At 39.9% G+C, this 18,883-nt stretch overlaps 1 protein-coding gene across 1 annotated transcript; it reads right to left on the bottom strand.

Moving 5' to 3' along the window:
- Window positions 1-2,907: 2,907 nt before the first annotated feature.
- On the bottom strand, window positions 2,908-18,053 carry prkg1 (protein kinase cGMP-dependent 1; the record flags this gene model as incomplete). Its single annotated transcript, XM_079477303.1, has 3 exons — window positions 17,621-18,053; window positions 11,574-11,740; window positions 2,908-2,954 (listed from the first exon to the last, which is right to left on the bottom strand). The coding sequence occupies exons 1-3, from the start codon at window positions 17,923-17,925 to the stop codon at window positions 2,908-2,910; spliced, it is 519 nt and encodes a 172-aa protein (XP_079333429.1). The 5' UTR covers window positions 17,926-18,053.
- Between the last annotated feature and the right edge of the window lie 830 nt (window positions 18,054-18,883).

Here is an 18,883-nt window from a genome sequence, read left to right as displayed (position 1 = left end):
AAACACTTCACTGTAAAACATTTTCATGAGAAACTTCCACTGTACAGACAATCATGAAGAAAAGGTTTCAATGTACTGCAGAGCTCAAAGGACCAATTTACTTGAAAACAAAAAAATGATCTCATTATTCAATAGATGTATACAACTTTCTTCAGCCAAACGCAATCAATGATAAATCAAATAATACCCCTGTCTCTACCTCGCTTTGTAATGCCATTGAATGGATTTTTGAATGTTGAGTTTATCTTTCATTCAAACCTGCGGCACGTCAGATAGTGTCTGTAAGGGCTCTCCTGCCGAAGCGTCTCTGGGATGGAGGAAACTGGAGCAGGTATAAAGGCACCGATCGATTACAAAAAACAGCCACTAATACCGTGGCATGTTCTGTTTGCTTCATCTCCTCTCTGGAGCATCACATATGAGCACACAGTACCTCTTTTAAAAACACACGACACGTGCTCTTCGTCTGACACAAGCACACATCACCTCAGCTTTTAGCAGACATTGCTCGCGCTGGCTCACAGGAGGAATGAACATGTGGATGAGATGAGTCACACAGGACGGAGGGCAGGACAGAAGACTTTCAGCACGATGAGAGGAATTATTACAAGAAAAGTTTATTACTTGCAAACTGTGTGTGTGTGTAATAATACACAGTCTCTGGATTCAAGAGGTGCTTTGAAAGAGATTTGGACATCGATTGAACTCTTAAATGTTTAAAGAAAAAGATGCACAATGCAAGTACTCACGATGGTTTTAAAATCAGAAACTGATGTCAGAAAACTGTTATAAAGAACACGTTTTTAACAGTGTACGAGTGGTAGGCTTTCCTTTTATGCCTTTGGTCCTTTAAGAGCTTGGGAGACAATGTTTGGTTGTTTTAACCAGTGGAGTGGACATTTTTAAGTGAATTTAGTTTTTATACATTTGATTCAATCGTTGGTTGGAACTGCATTTTTATTGACCCATTTTCCAAACTTGTGTATCCATTGCAGTATAAAAAACTGACGTCAAGATTCTTCTGAATTACACCTCGTGCTATGGATTGCTTCCTTCTGATTGGTTGCCATTTACATTTAGGCATTTGGCAGACGCAAATAAAATTAATTATAAATTCAGAATTAAAACTAAACTTAATAGAACTGATAAAATAATTCAATAGAAATGAATCAATAAACACGGATTCTTACTTTACTACATTTTTTCACTTCATGCTTATAAAAGAAAAATAGAACACATACATAAAGAAATGAATATTATCTTTGCAGGGTTTTTGTATGTTTTACTTCAGACCATAGAAAGAAACACTATGAATAATAAAGGAGTTTGGTTCCAAAATAAGATAAAAATCATGTTTTTATTGTGTTTGTCAGCTGTATTGTTTGAGTTATTATGGCTTGAATCTAAACAAACCAACTGCAGTTTGATTGATATTCATTGGACTGCACAATAAAAGAAAACGTGATTTTTGAGACATTTTAAAACGAGATATCTCATTTTGGAATCAAACTCTTCAAATGTGATGCGTTCACAGGCTTTTCTCTCTCCTATAACTGCATAACTCGTCTCTATTACTCGCTCTAAAATTAGGTTTTGTGCTTAGCAAGTGAGAAATGATCAGTTGTGTGTTTTGAAGGACATAAACGTCTCAAGATGTTGTGACCACAAATAATGATCTTTTGCGTTTCAAGGAAAGTTATTTTTAGATTGTAAGTTCTTTAGCAGGGTAATGAACCGGGATGTATTGTCTCTATTGACTGATTATCTCAAATGAGCACCTGCTCCAGCTGGAGAGCGTTTGGTTCCAGTCTGGTGGTGACCTGTAGCTGTGTGTGATGACAACTGACATCCACCAGTGCGGTTTATCCTGTACAGCTGATCCCAGCACTTCAAACAGCTCCAAATCACATGTGTCATCTGCAGACAGCCGGTGAATTCAACTGAATCAGTCGCAAACAGCACCACGCGTTTCTGCCCTTCAATTACAACGGGGGAATCCTCAGTGTACACTTGTTTTTCATTACACAAACACAGGTCGAATGAATAAGCAATGTATTCAGATCCAGTGAACCAAGCAAAGCAAATTCATGCTCATAAAAACACAAAGAACAAAGGGTCAGTCAAAGGGTCTTTAAAGAACCGTCTCTTTCTTAAATTTTTTTAATCCGAGGAACCTTTTTTCACCACAAAGGAGAACCTTCCATCACTCTTCAGTCATGTCAGGTAAAGTCTGTTTCACAAATTGTCATAAAATAAATGTCTACAGGTTTTTGGGTAGAGAATCTCTTTAATTGATTGTTGTTTTCCAGCTCAAATCACACTTTTCTCCTTTTCTCTAGATGGATGAGCATGGTGAATCTAAATCCCCACGGGTGAGAACACCAGCACAACATCTTCAGGTGACATGCTGGGCTCTCCAACAACACTCACTGTCATTACACACAACACCAAAACACAAAACTCTTCTAACAAATACACTCCGTTTACTTTCATCAAAACGACAACAGGCTAACATGTGAGGCACGAGCTTAATTCATCCAGACAGTAAACAATCACAAACAGCCAATTTACTGTAAAGCTTTCTGCCTGTCAGTCAAACCAAAATGATGATGATAATTACATTTTAACAAAGAGCGGGATTGAAAGCATGTCTACAAACGCTTCATCATGAACTAAACTGCTCTCTCTGCACACAAAATGTTGCTTTATACTGTAATGTGTTTTCTCGTGGTTAATTCCTCAGAGATCTGATATTTGGCGACATTATCTTTTACCTTTGCCAGTTAAACATCGTGAAGAAGACGGTAGAAAAGACTAGATTTCCAGAAGTAAACAGTCGTGTTTGTGAGGCAGATGAAGAACAGCGATGAAGTTTGAGCTAGGTTTAGCCATTAGGCAAGCACAGCATCAGGACCCCTGTGCCGTCGCCATGACACCCGCACATGTCTCGATTTCTGTCGAAATCCACACATAACAACACACCATCCGTACAGTCAAAGGGTCTGTAAATCATTATAATAATTGAGAGACTTTAAAAAAAGTAAACTTTAATTGGTAGATCAAGTTACATTTTTGCTGTAAAATATCCAATAGCCTTTAGGCCAGTGTTATATATTTGTCAATGGCTTCATATCTGCGTCACCAAAGACACTTGATGGAAAGCCCGCGACCTTCAGCGGAATGCAGGAAAGCAGACTATAGGCTGTTATATGAGTGGCTGAGGTGCCTTGAGTGATTCGTGTACGACGTTACGCTTTCTCCAGACATTGCATTTTTGAATTACGTCTATTGCGTCTAAATCATTATAATGACATAAAATCATGTCACGTTTATAAGACTTTATTACTTTACATCATCCATATGATTATTAGCGGTGGAGTTGAAGATGGCAGTACACATTATTCCACGGTCTTTCACAGCGTCATCAAGTTAAGCCGTTGTTGTTGTTTAGAACAAATCTGTTTTGAATGTGCGCCCTCTAGCGGCGGATCTTACAACCTGCTCCTTTAATTATTTAAAGTCAGAGTAAAGTGACATTAAAACATGTGTTCTGAGTTTGTCACACAACAGAAAAGTGTGTTATTAACCCCCCAGCCAAATTTAAATGGAGAAAAAACATCCAAGTAGATAAAACGCAGCGGCTGGGGGCGTGTCGGATGTCGCCACTGAAACCACGCCCACTCGCCGGAAAGAATAGTTTCTCAACTATCATGACACCGTCTTCTTCTTCTTCATGTTTGTTGCAAGACGGATTTTATGATACACTGCTTTGCGAAATGGCGGAAGTTGAGTTATGTCATTGTGAAAAGGGCCTATTGGCGAAAAACTCCACAATTCAGTTCTATATACATGTAACGTGTTTCATATACACGTAACATTTATGACGTGTTTATAAAAAATTATCTGATCTCTCTTTACCCGGTCTTTAAAGTGCTTTATTGCAGGAATAAACCATGAACCAAAAAAAGTAACAATACTACACACGTTTGGGGAGACCTCTATATTGTTGTTCTTTAATCACATGATTGATGACTTCCTGTATTTAAAACAACCACGCTGACCTCACTTCCTCATTAACTGTGGGAGCTGAAGGAGAGGCCCTATTCCAAATCCTGACGGGTCCATTTGCACACTATCTGATGCTCACACTGACACGGACGTGCTGATGCTGTCTCGCACGCAGGGCCGTTTGAAGGAATTTGGGGGCCCCAAGCAAAATGGACATGGAGGCCCCCCCAACCCCCCGCCCCGCCCGCACACACGCAAAGCCTACAGGAACCACAGCATAGCCATAAAGTTTAAGTTCAACCACACTTTATATAAATAAAAAAGGTTTACAGTGCATAAACTGCTGTTGCATAAACAGTGCATAAATAAAACATGTTTAAAGTTCAAATACTCATGTTGCATATACTGTGCATAAATAAAATAAAATTACAGTGCAAATACTGCTGTTGCATATAATGTGCATAACATTTTAACGTTTTCAACAATTGACCATTTGCAAAAAACACCACTGTACCATAAAATCAAAAAAAATCTGAAATTACCTGTGAAGTACGTTTTACCATTTCACTGTTAGCATATTGAAAGAGGTCACTATTAACAGCTCAGCTCAGTGAGAGAAATTCACTCTACCTTCATCAGTGGAGGTCTCCTTAGGAAGAGCCTGAGGGCTGAGAAATTTAAGCAAAGCACCTTGAGGGAGAAAGAAAAGATGGTAACACTTAATAATAACAATCATTAATAGATGGTAAATTGATAGTTAATTAATCTTTAGTTTACTGTCATTTAACTGTTAGCAAACAGTCTTTTTACTGTTAACAAACAATGAAATTATAATTATATGTTTACTAATTATTAGTAGTGCTGTAAATTAACAGTTTATTGTAACACACATTATATCTATCATATAATATATTAGGTATCGGGTAATGATTAAACATTTTTTGTAAACCTTTAAGAAACCATTTTAAAATATCTATAAACATTACATAGATAGACGACCAGATATTCCTAACACTTTGTTAAGGGTTACTAATGCTTAAAAACATCCCAAGCTAATGTTTGATGCACGGAATTTATTGTGTGCTTTTCCTAACCCCCCCATTTGGTAAATAGATCATCACGGTGGAATAGTTAGTATAGCATGCTAACGTTATGCCACTTTCATCAAAACCTATTACAAAGCTATAGCAATGTCATGTCATTAAATACGATAAACAGTGATTCTGGAACAGATCTGCATCTTCCTTATCCCGTTAAAAAACATATTACAGTAGTATGTAACCATATTCCGTCCGAAGTTGCACTAACTGTTCGTTACAAGCAGCATTTGCCGTCAGGCAGGTTACAGGTAACGTTAGCTAACATATTTTTGCAAGCCTACCTGCTGCAAAATGACACCAAGACAAGAAGAGCTATTTTATCCAGTGTAATTTATCACTTACCACTATCTTGTTTATTCTTATCCTCCTCTTCCTTTCTCTTCTTTCTTTTTTGGGATCCTGAAGCATAATTCCGCTTCATGACTGCCGACGGAGGTTTTGTTTTTGCCGGCAGCAGAGATCACGAAAGGGGCCCCTTGAGGGGGATCCCAATAAAAGTGTCATTGCACTTTACTGCATTGACTGTCAAAGGGGCGCTCAGTTTGTCGTTGCATTTTATTCTTAACCAGTTGTTGTCTTTGGGCCCCAGGCCAGCTCGGGGCCCCCGGCCAGCTCGGGGCCCCAAGCAATTGCTTGGTTTGCTTGCCTTGTCGCGACGGGCCTGCTCGCACGAGTAAACAAACGTCTGGAAATAATTCAGCCGTCTACCCCAGTTTCAGCATGATATTTCACAGGAAGCCTCTGATTTATTTCCCAGACGTCTCAAATATTCTCAGTTCCAATACCGTTGTGCTACATATTATAAAAACACGCTGACTCCATATTCAGCTCAAGTGCACTAAAATATTCTTGGTTGTAGAGGAAATGAGCATTTGATTATTTAGCAATCAAGCTCAGCAGCATTTGTGGTTTTGCAAAGAAGTGACCGCTTTAAGAGTTTCAACTGAGAGTATGCAGAGCAATGTGTTTTCTGTTAAGAATCTTCAACAATATCACGTGTAAGGTTTTTAAAAGACGAAATAGTGATGAAGATTCCAAGACAATTTAAAATCATGTCAATATAACAAATCCATCTCCGTGTCATCCGTTGCTTTATATGGTCGACATTCAAATATTAGTTACAAAATTAAATAGCAGCGGTCGTATTTGTGCATGCAGTGACATGCGAGGCGTTGCCGCAACAACACTAAGACCGCAGGACGCAGAAGACAACCGGCTATGACATCCATTTCATCATCTACTGTTTCAATATGAAATATTTAAAGAAAATCAAAAGTGTGTCTCCTGAGCATCTCCTCTCAAATACAACAGACAATCACTTCTGCATTCATACAGAGACAAAAGAACGGGAAATTGAGATGCGAATCATTGATTTTATGACCAACATTTGATTTTTTCAGGAATATGAACCCGGCTGCTGGCATATGACTTCTTTTCTGAGATGCCAAGAACACAGACACCGGTGGATTGTTGCTCTTTTTGTCCTCACCGAAACACTTTCCACCCACATCACCACGTCTCTGTGTGTTCATATGCCTGCTTAATGGAATAGTTCACCAAAATCTATCTATCTATCTATCCAGCCATCCATCCATCCATCCATCCATCCATCCATCTATTCTACCAATCCAGTATCATTTTACATGTATTCATGTAAGACACCCTTTTATCCAAACCTATCTGACAAACCTCTTTTCTGTATAAAGATAACGCTCCAAAGGTTCAAAAGGGACAAAACATGGATGTTTTGTGGATGTTATTTTTGAAGCTTGGGAGTATAAATAACCCTCCACTTACACAGTTCCTATAACCCAAATAACAACAACCTAACCAGATCATATTATTCACATCATTACCTCTACAATCTCTATCGTCGTTGTAATAAAAAATAAATCTATAAAAATATAAGGGATTAAAAAGGACCAAATATAAAGGATTTACACTTGGCTTTCCAATTGCAATCTCACAGCTGGATGAGGTTGAACAGATCGGAATGAATTCTTGTGTAACGGTTTGTGTCACATATTTTAAAGTTCATGAATGCCTAGACTACACTTCAACAACAGCTGAATGTCTCAGGCTTGAAGGAAACCCATTTCACGGCTGAACTGTGCCGGCGTCAGGAGCACCGTCCACGAGAAACGTGATGGATCTTTGTGAATACTGAGACAAGTAATGTTCAGTCTGTGGCTCCAGTCCACAAGCTTCAAATTTAGCTTTTATTTGATCGGACAAACCAGGTTGACCTGCGCCTTAGTGGTTCCCGCCCTTGATAAAGTCTGTTTAATTGATACTTGATCCCTTTATACCGGCAGATCGCACACACTGGGACTGACCGATTAAAAGTGACCGTCCGTCTCCGACTCCCACCGAGTGCCAAATGCTGCCCACTTCACTAACTGTACAAATATTACAGAACGCTTGAAAGATTACATAAAAGTGAAGCCCTTCAGAATCTCGTTCAGATCTGTGTACCGTGAGAGCCCTGCGGAGCTCTTTGTTTCAATACCATCATTTAAAAAGCACTTACTGTAGGTGACCTCTGTCACAGGGTCAAAGTGCCTCGTGACCCATCAGCATCCAGAAGCAAAACGGTTCATTTTATAGAGTCACATACACTATACGCACTTACTTCTCATTAGCTCATGCACGACCTTGAACTGAAAGCTTTTAACGTCATGAAATTGTAAAACACTACTGAAAACATCATTAAAACCCCTTCATTACGTTTAACACAATATTTGCCAACCTGAACTTACCGGAATTTACTTAACGATTAAGCAAATTTGTATGAATTTAAACAATGTGAATCGTGGAAAAAAACGTACAATTATTTGGAAAACTTTGCATTTCGGAAGCCCCTCCGATAATCCCACCACTAATACAAAAGTTTCTGGCACATAAGCAAATCATACAAAAACGTACGAATAAGATCGTACAAAAACATAAACAGGAGTTACCAAAATAATTACACATATCTAGATTGTGTTGTATTTGCCGGATGAAACCTTCAACATCATTCCAAAAAACTGAGAGAAATGATACTTGTGACCATCAATTTGACATCATTCGTGTAAATCGTTTGCACATTATAAAATGCTTTTACAAACATTTTACACAGAAGTTCCCTCGACTCGTGTCTTCATAAATGAAATTCATGTTTTCATTCATGACCTTGTTACATCACCACAGTGAAATCGTGCATCGCAACAACTTATTTGCTTTCTCACTCCACATAATTTAAACTTCGTGAAATCTTACGCAACTCACACCTCGCTGGGTTTGTGTAGCACGGTATATTAATGCGGATGTAAATAAACCACCCCATGGGAGCATTCACGGGGTTGCTATGCAACCGTCGGCATGCGAGGACAGTTTGTGGCAGTTTGGCAGATGACGGGGAAACTGTTACTTGCTGTCTTGTGGAGCAGAGATCCGTCACATCTGCGCCTTCCCAAAACAAGTGAGTTTTCCTGGGAAACGGGGGTTTTCCTGTTCGAATCACACTTGGGTGATGGGTTTCTAGATGATGCCTCTCCTGACGTAAGCAGAGCAGGAAGTTGCGTACAAAATTGTGTCAATCCTCAACGTCACGAACGACAACCAAGCCCACTCATGAATGAGTCTGAAGGACTGAAGAGGCAGAACATCAATACAATCGAATGGAGCTTTGATTAGTTTGAGCAGATAAAGCCAATAACCAAACACAAGTTTCTCTTTAAACACAATCTGGTGGGTTTATTAAACTATTATTGTCTTTCTCTGGGTTTGGCTATGTTGAATGGGTCTGTTATTATAGTCACCATCACTAGTGGATCTAACACAGATAAATTGTTTTATGTTTCAGCAGGTAAAAATATCCCTTTTGTTGATCATCATATGTGCAGATCCTCTGTGCGGCTTAATAAATACTAACATCTCTGTTTCCTTATACAGAAAAGACATTTGATTCCATGCATTATAAGTGAAGTCTTGCTTTGTGTACAGGGACCAAAACCAAAGACTGGTGTAGAAAACCTATCCTAGGTCAACTTTTGATCATTATTTAGTTTGTCGTTTATATGTAATGTCATTGTGTATAATGTCTTATAACTACAGATGCACGATGTATCGGCCAATAATCGGTATCGGTCGAAAGCAATTTTTCACACTATTAGCTATCGGCCATAGTTTAAAAAAGCAGATGACCAGGGGCGATAAATCCTGTCAAACAAAAGAGGACAGGAAAATTCAAGATTTGAGCTCTGTGCATAGAAATCAGCGGGATTTGATGATCAGCGGGTAAAGCAATAAACTGCAAAAAATATCAGACAGCCGTCCACCAAAGCCATATTTAGCATATTCAAAAAAATATGAAATGTAAAACAAGTGTTTAAAGTAAATGGAAAATGATGACCTGATCACCTGTGTTTATACTGAAGCGTCCAGTTTGACAGTTTTATCACGTTTAGAACGTTTATACGTATTATTAGTATTTGTGGGAATCATACCCACGTCTTTGCAATGTTGATGAAAACCTCACCTGTAGCAGTTGAGTTACTTTCACATGCAGTTTATTTGCACTTGACTTGTAAAGCATCAATAAACTGTAATAAAGTTTTAGTTGGTGATGAATGGAAGGACAAATGGCAACTTGCAGATATTTCCAATAACAGTGTTATTTCTTCACACAATGCGGTGGCAATTTTGTTGTTTACTGAAACTCTTATTGACTGGCTCAGCGTTCAGAGCTTTGACTTTCAGAAACAATGTGAGGTCTGATGATCAAAGCCATTATAACAAGTGGATCTATCAGAAAAAACTAAATGACTTCAGCTGTTAAGCTTTCTATAAACGACTGTGCAAGATCATTTCTATGCAAGCGATTCATTGTAACCCCATAACCGGTGATATATTTAATGTGTCATAATGATGATGAGTTTGCTCTCCCTGTCTGCCAAACAGATAGCACCACCCCAAACTCAATGCCATTGGCTGAGCTGAATTTACAGGACCAGATGTTTCATGTGTTCAAAACAAGTTCACACATACTTACTGTTGTCTCCGAATATGTATTTTAACATGTCAAATATAACCCAGCAGAACCTGTCAGAGCCGCAGGAACAGCAGGGCATCACTTCACTCATTCTGATGGCATTTAATTTCACACGAGCGTATGAAACACATCTGTGAGGTGGGCCGCAGTCAGTCTTATGGGGGTGTGCAGTCAAACGAAAGGGCAAGGCAATAAATTAGATTAAATTAGCATCACTGAGGCTAGTGGCGAGTATCGAGATGCATTCTATGAGGACAACAAAACAGCAGAAGGAGGTGAGCCGCCCGTGAGTGGGAAAAGAGCACGTCTCCCGTGGAGACCGGCAGGGGTGAGTTTGGATAAAGTATGAGAGTTCACAGGCGGAGAGTTGCAAATAAAACACAACAGAAAATGGCTCTGCACAGCGGAACAGCAACTCCTACTAAAAAACCTATTGAGAAGATTCACGCGGGTCCTTGGCACTTGTGTTTCTGTAAATGGGTTGTTGACAGCTTTGGAAACTCCAGCAGTGTGATATGGCATCTAAAATAAGGACCTTATTTATATGAAAGTGGGGTCCTACAAAAAGTGTGAAGACTAAATTGAAGTTGTGCGATCATACACTAAAAAACGTCCAGAACGATTTACTTCATTTTGTGTAAATTTGCGTGATTATACACAAAAAACAACTAGTAAGATTCACAAACTTTTTTCATGTAAATTTGCGCAATCATACACAAACATACAAATCCCATGAATAACATGTTTATTAATATGATGTGTAGATCATTGCAATCGGGCTGGTTTTGTTACACGTATCTGGCAACTTTGATCAGTGTGCCAACGGCGTCTAATGACCCTGGAAAATATGAATATGAAAATATACCAGGTTAGCACTGCTAAAAAGAATATCATCTGTCTTTTTTCATGCAGTTATTAGCACAGCGGATGCTTTAAAATCAACTGAAATAGTTACCAAACGTGCTCACAATGAAATTGTCAAAGTGCACCTTGAGACCAATTCAGAGTCAGAGCTGAACTCTGAGAGTCTTTAACAAGATTCACAATCAATGCCAGACTCTTCTACACACTGCCCAGTCAGACAAACCAAACGCCTGTACGGCTGACGGCTTAAATAAACACTTCTTGTTTATGGTGAACAGGGCTTTTATAGGGTCACAAAAGGAGAGAACAAACAACATACAGACTCTTAAAGGAACTGCCTGAAACGTTTACAAACCAAGGTTAGATTTAGGAGTGGGTTTCATTCTTGTTTTTTTCTAATAATCATACATTTTTGTATGATTCACTTTGTCCAAACTGATAAGAAATCGCCACCTCACTAAAATATTTTCCTTTGAGATCAAGATGCAAATCAAGATGAAGATCAATAAAACTAATGACTACCAGAGCTTTTTACTGTAGCACATACATGTAAAGATGTGACGTACCTTCCATGACGTAGACCAGCGAGCCCACATCTCCCTCTTTGATGATACAGCTCTCTTTTTCATACTCCACCGGATACATACAGTCCACGATCTCCTGGATCTGAGACAGCTCCAGATTCTTCATGAAGTCATTGTCAAGAATGGCCTCTTTGATGAGTTCTTTAGACCTGTAGTGACAAAAACCCAAAGGATTTAAAAAGAGTTACCACGACCATTCAGATTAAGAATGATGAATGTAGTGTAAATTATATGGTTATGTTAGATGATAACGTAATGCTTATTATAAGCTTCACTTTTTAAAGGTCCAGTGTATGAAATTTAGCTGCATCTAGTGGTGACGTTGTGAACGGCTCACCCTCCCTTTCGAAGCACTACGGTGGCTGACACAGGACTAAGATGTTGTGACGTTTTCGCTTCTTTGCTGAAGGAGATAACGCATTTACAAAACGCGTTCTGTAGAGCAGTTTGTCCGTTTAGGGCCACTGTAGAAACAACATGACAAATTCCATGTAAGGGGACCCGCGGTTGCTCATTCTAAAGCCGTGGTTGCTCATAAATACGACCTCAAGGAAGGTAATTCCCAATTCAGACTGGGTTTGCTTTTCTGAGTTTTTCGCATCCGTAGCAAGCATTTCGTGTTTTAACAATTCAGAGACAACGTGCAAACGAGTGCCAAGTACCAAAATACGAATACGAAAATTTCGGACTGTATGTGCAAAGACCTTTTAGTGATAAAAACATAACGTTTAATTACGTATGGTCTATATACACCTTTGAACACATGTATACTATTTGCATTTCTGTCAATAGATCCTTCTAAATATTACACATAGCACCTTTAAGTCCTAAATCAAGCTAAATCTAACTGGACTGAAAACGGTAAAATGGTGGCAATCACAAATCACTTTTTCTTGAAATCCCAGACAGCATTATTCAATGGCACAGCATTCGAAATTCCTCTCAGGAAGGTGTAAACCTCAGAATCCCTCAAGCCGCGATTTTGCGATTGTAATCAATGTCTCGCACAATCAGCCAATGAGTTCCTCTTCATGGATTACAGTCTACACCTCCGTCCGGATATTGTCCAGTATTTCATGTTCCCTCTTACCTGTTATTTGTATATATTATGCATATGTTATATTTCATGATTCTATTATCTCACTGACAGCATCAGCGACACGCTTGGGGAAATATTGGCGTGCTTTTCTCTTTTGATTAGAAGCGGCCAAGCTGATGTCTGGAAACTGACCATCTGTGGGAGAGGACACGGTCGTCAACACCATCTTTCAAAATGACGGAAATTGTGCATGATTTTAAAATAACCTCCACAATTTGAAGCAGGTCCTGCGTTTTCAGGGCTCATACGTAGACAGCTTGTCTAGTCTGTCAGTACGTATAATTAAATGTACGTTGTTTGAAAACAAAAGAAGTAGGTGGTTGCACCCAAGTGCATGTGTTAATAAGATTCTTGAGCGAACGCAACATGTCTCTCAACATGTGTGTTGCCCCAGTGAATCATTTGTGTGCATCTGAATTCCAAAGGGAACATGAGACTGAGACTAATAGAACATTTATAGGATTATAAACTCATTTCAGATGGTGTTTTGATGCCCTTGCGATCATACAGTCTGGAGAAATGTGGCCTCTATCTGAATGGGGATTAAAGACAAATGGTTTCAGGATTTATACTCCATGAAGAGATCACATTCAGACAAGCACAAGCCTCCGGCCGGCCGTCCGCCGACAATAATGAGAGTTATAGTAAAAGATATGGGAGCAGAAAACAAATTATTCTTATCAGTCACAATACAGACGAGTCGCCTTCACATTCATTCAATAAAATCTCAATCTGAGAATGAGATTAACAAATCCCGTGTATTAGTTATGACGTGATCGCTTAAACAGAATCCTCTGTATTTATGGGAAGGGTCCGTCTTGTGCAACTTTTGACCACAAGTGGTCTGTTTTACTTGATATATTTTTTTGGCTGTGGATTGAAACAAGGAATCAAAAATATGTTATATTGTTATTTTGTTATATTTCGAAAATTGTAGTTTTACTTTTCAAGACTAAATCCAAGAGTCACATCATTTTGCTTTTTATGGCCAAATAAAAGCATTGCTTGATTTTATATCATCAGAAGAATCATAACAAATATATTTTCGCTACTAGTTGCGTTTTTTTCACTGCTGAATCGTTCACAGTAATACGAGGAGCACGCTAGCTTCAAAAAGTGAACAGAGAAACTACATAAATATTGATTTCATGTTTCACACAGATTTGTCCTGTCATGAATTTTTCATTTACTATCAATATCCTCATTCACAAGCAGAGAGACGTGAATAGTAAGTCAAGTCAGCTTTATTTATAGAGCGCTTTTTACAATTTTCATTGTTACAAAGCAGCTGTACAAAAAAACATTGACTATAAGCAAAACATATAAGGTTATGCAGGTCAAAACACAGGTAGAATATCAGACAGACTAAATTCCTATATGCAGAGTTAATTAAATAAGACTATCAAATTCTATAAATGTTGTTTTAACCGTCCTCATGCAAAACTGCCATCCATTCTTGTTTGCCTAATTTTATCCTAAAGATTTACCCGATAGGGTCCGTGTGCATTGAAGCCAACACGCGAGTAATGTGATGTAACTGGTAGAGCACGACATTAGCAATGCCACGCCAGGGTCACGGGTTCGACTCCTGTGGAGAGCATGTCAACCGTGAGCCATTAGTGCTCTGAGAGTCACATTGAATGAAAGCGTCTGCCAAAAAAACGCATAAAGCATAAAAATGGCAAACAAAGTGTAACCTATTACCTATAAGGGATACTTCACCCAAAAATTCTGTCATCGTTTACTCCCTCTCGAGTTGTTCCAAACTTGTATACATTTCTGTGTTTGGTTTAACACAGAGAAAGATATTTGGAAGAATGCTTCTAACAGATTTTGACCCCCATTGACTCCCACAGTGGTAGTCAAAAGTGCCCCAGAAGTGTTTGCTGTCCAACATTCTTCAAAATGTCTTCTTTTGTGTTCAACAGAACAAACAAAATTATAAAGTAATATTTGGTTATATCTGTTTGGTTATAATCATTCTTCCAAATATCTCCCTCTGTGTTCATCAGAACAAAGACATTTATACACATTTGGAACAACTGGAAGGTGAGTAAATGATGATGATTTTTGGCTGAAGTATACAAACAATCATGTCAACACTTGTCTTTTACACTTTAATGTGCCGCGGGCCAGTTATCAATGTCAAGCCTTGTTTTCTCATATTCAAAGGGCCATCGCCAGCCGCTGCCAAACGCTGTCTTTGAGCTCCGAGCTGCAGGCGGTGGGCAGATTTCATCAGCGTCTGGCACGGCTTCTGTTCTCATGGGCTTACCATAGCAAAAAAAGTGCAGAAAATGCCACCTCGCATCAGGAGCTTCAATTTAATCAGCGGCTTTGATATTTCGGGCACCATCACGGTGCCCTGGCAGGCCGCTCGCTGGAATGCAGCGGTGATTTCTTCAGCCAGATGGTTGTGTAGAACTCCACGCGGGCTGGAAGATAGAGGAGATTGGCACGCTTGTGGCTGGACTTGCTTTTTACAGGACTTTCTAACCCACTCCGCACTCTTTTGTTTAACAGAGATGTATGTCTGGCCAAACGTGGAGCACATCACACAGCTATTGCCTTAAAAGGAGAAAATATGCACGTTTGGTGGGAAGCGACGTGGATGCGTTCTGTAATACTTCACGGGGGCCTCGGAGCGGGTTGAACAATGAAAAGACCGGCAAAAAAGAGACCCAAAAATAACACATGTGTCGTGAGTTTACCCTCATGACGTGGACAGTAAAGCAGGAACAACATTTCTTGTTTTGCTCTAGACAGGAAAGTATATGGGACCACCGTGAGGGCGTGTAAACCATGACTGGTTTCTCATTTTTGGCCTCAAAAATAAATGTCAGACATTCTAGCATTTGTTTTTAAAGGTCAGTGTTTGCATCAGAACACAGCGAAGGACAGAAGAGATGTAATTGCAGCTTCTCCTTAAACGTTTGTGCTTTGTGCTCCGTGGGGAGCGGTGAGAACCTGTATCTGCAAAGCAATTATTGTTGCACAAGATGTGTGATGGCTTTCCCCAGCGACATTAAAAAAGGAAAATTAGACCAACACAAAACTGGCCTGAATGAATCGATGCAGTGCAGTGCAAGTCGTGAATGTGTGACCACAGCCCAGCAGAAAAAGTGTGACGTTCTCTAAAAGACATGAGGCGTCTGGCTCCCGACCAGATCCACTCAACTCCGAGAGTTAATATCCAGCAGACATAAACATGAGCCGTACTGAAATGCTCACAAACTGTGAAGAAAGACGGCGAGAGTGGGAGGACATGACGCGCAGAGAAAGCGATGGCGTGGCGGGTGGATAAGAGAGTCTTTAGATAACGCTGCTCTGGAGATCCAGCTGAGGAGAAGATGAAAAGATGCTCGTGCCGTACGCTTCTGTGCATTTTATTGCAGCCGTCTGATGTTCTCAATGCTAAAAATGAGAATTCCAAACCTTAAAAGCCTTGTTAATGAAATCATTCTCGTATATAGTTTTGTTCCATACATCTTGTTAAAAGGGTTTGGGTTGCCATCAGAACTGGCTTAAAGGGGTCATATGGCGCGAATACGTGGTATTTGTCTTTGGTGTGTTATAAGTTGCCAATGCATGCATTAGTATTGTATTAAAGTTGCAAAAATATACGTGTCGAAACAAAAGATGCGTTCATTCTAAAAGCGAAAGCTCACCCAGACCTGCCTGAAACGCCTCGTGTAGCCACACCCCCACAAATCTACGTCAGTTCGTGGTATATGATCCGACTAAGACCACCAAACGCAAGTGAAGTGGGCGTTCCTGTCAGTACAACTCCTTTGGAACCTGATGCTCCAAATATAGTGAGAGGCGCTACATTTCCCTCACACGCTTACGGTATTTGACCAATCACTACGCACTGGTGAACTGGACAATCAAGGTAAAGAATCTGAAGGGCGGGGCAAAGAGGAGACACAAACATGCACAGTATGTGGAAAAAAAAGCGTTTTTGAACCATAAATCGTGTAAACACATTGCATCACATCTTAAAGAAACCAAAATATTCGCTTTAGCCGTGTCATATGACTCATTTAAAGGGATAGTTGACTAAATGAAAATTCTGTCATGAATTATTCACTCTCTAGTGGTTCCAAACCTGTACACATTTCTTTGGTTGGTTGAACAACGGTTGCCAAGAACTGTTTATCCAAATATACAGATTTGCAACAACTGGAAGGCGGGTAAATGAATTTTTATTTTGGGGTGAAGCATCCCTTTAAATGATAGTTTAGCTTCAACAAGGCAAACGTTTGTTCGATTTTGGTCTATAAATTGATAAAACACAGCGTCACACAGATGTCATCTGCACACTCGTGATGTCAATCTCTCAGCGTCACTGGAGCCGCATGGATTCATGTACAGTATCCGAAGAAATGAATGTTTTTAAGCGAGATGTGAGAATGTTTCAGACATCATCTCTGACCTTTTCTAATGAGTTCATGTTAATGTCACTTATCTAGTGACCTGGAAACCGCACAGAGCCTCAAATGTTCCTCGTTCATTTTAAAAATCCTAAATGCACATACAGTAGATGTGTATCTTTTTGCATTTGACTCACTGCAGGGACGTCTGACAATAAAGTTCAATCTAACCTGGTCTAATAAAAACCAATGCGCTTTCATTTTTCTTCTAAATAAGCGAGCATGGACTGTACGCAGCTTGCATGTTCAAATGTGCCCTTTTCTCTCCTGTAAAGTTGATCATCAACAGGTGCGAGGATGGCTTTAGCCCTTCATACATTACATCAGTCATAATAAAGGCAAAGACTGCTCGAGTTATTCAGAACCACAAAATTGACCGACGTCATTTGTCTTTCCAAGATATTGCATGCACAGAGTCAAATAATCAATGTTTTGTGGTCACATTCCAGCAGCTTTAATGAAAACCATGCACATGAACGAGCCGAAGGGACACCTACTGTGGACTCTTTGGGTAGAAAGGCAAGGTGACGTGACTGAGATCCTGAATGTCAAAGGCTGTGGGTTCGGCTGAGATCGCCTGTCTCTTGGTCCTCTGATGCTCGGGAAAGACGCTCTGCTTGTGGACCTGTTGAGTCGCAGGTCTGATCACAGATCTGTATTTGTCCAACTCGTTCTGAAGCTTCTGGATCAGCTCGTCCTTCTGGTCTAACTCCAGCTCCAGTTCATCTATGAGCGCGTCTCTCTGTCTCAGTTCCTCGATCTTCTCCTGGAGCGCGTACTGGAGGTCGCGCAAAGTGCCCATGTCTCCCCGGAGTTACCGATCGGGGTCCGCTCGGGAAATCAAATCAAACGCTGAATGTCGCGACTGTGTCTCCAAACGCAGCGCGCCGATCCGCCGGTCACTTATACCGGAGGAACGAGCAGGGAAACACCCACGGCGCTCGCGAACATCGCTTCGGGAGACGAAGTTTCACACGGCATTCATTTCTTGTCCTAATACGTCAGTCGCAGCGGCGGAGCGCGAGAGGATCGCCATGAGCGCGCAGTGAGCGCGTGTGGGGAAAGACTCAGCGCGCACCTGTAGTCTAGCAGATAATGCGCGACCCCACACAAGCTCGCGAGCAGGTGTGCAGGTGATTTTGTCCAAATGCAACTTTTACAAATAACACCACGTGAAACAACACGTTGTGGCCGGTTTTAACTTTTAAAATATGCTAATATTAAAGCCTGCCAAATGGTTATGGCCACAAGTTTCCCTTACAAACTGAAGCTAGGTTTACATATTAAAACATTCCGTTGTATAGAAATCATAATAACTATTTAGACACATTCCAGTATTTGTGGTTGTAATTGACTTAAAGGGATAGTTCACCCAAGAATTCTGTCATCCACTCATGTCATTTAAATCCTGTATAAATTCTGATGAACACCGAGAAAGATATTTGGAAGAATGTTGGTCAGGTATTTTCCTAAATTCTTCAAAATATCTCTTTCTATTGTGAAAGTGGATGATGCCACAGAACTTAAAATTGCTATCGTTCTTGAAAATAGATTTCTATGTGTTCAACAGAACAAAGACATTTATACAGGTTTGGAACAACCCGGGGGTGAGTAAATGATTTTTAGGTGAACTGTCCCTTTAAATAAGAATTTGAAAACGCTTTAGAAATATCTAACAATGGGTTAAAACAACACAACACAGGTTACTTCCCTTATTGACATAACGCTGGGTTGAAAATAACCAAACCCTTATTACATTT

Source organism: Barbatula barbatula, assembly GCF_947034865.1.
Source record: "Barbatula barbatula genome assembly, chromosome: 16".
NCBI classification, from domain to species: Eukaryota; Metazoa; Chordata; class Actinopteri; order Cypriniformes; family Nemacheilidae; genus Barbatula; species Barbatula barbatula.
The sequence above is the reverse complement of the archived record's forward strand: the minus strand, read 5'-3'. Positions and strand labels throughout refer to the sequence as shown.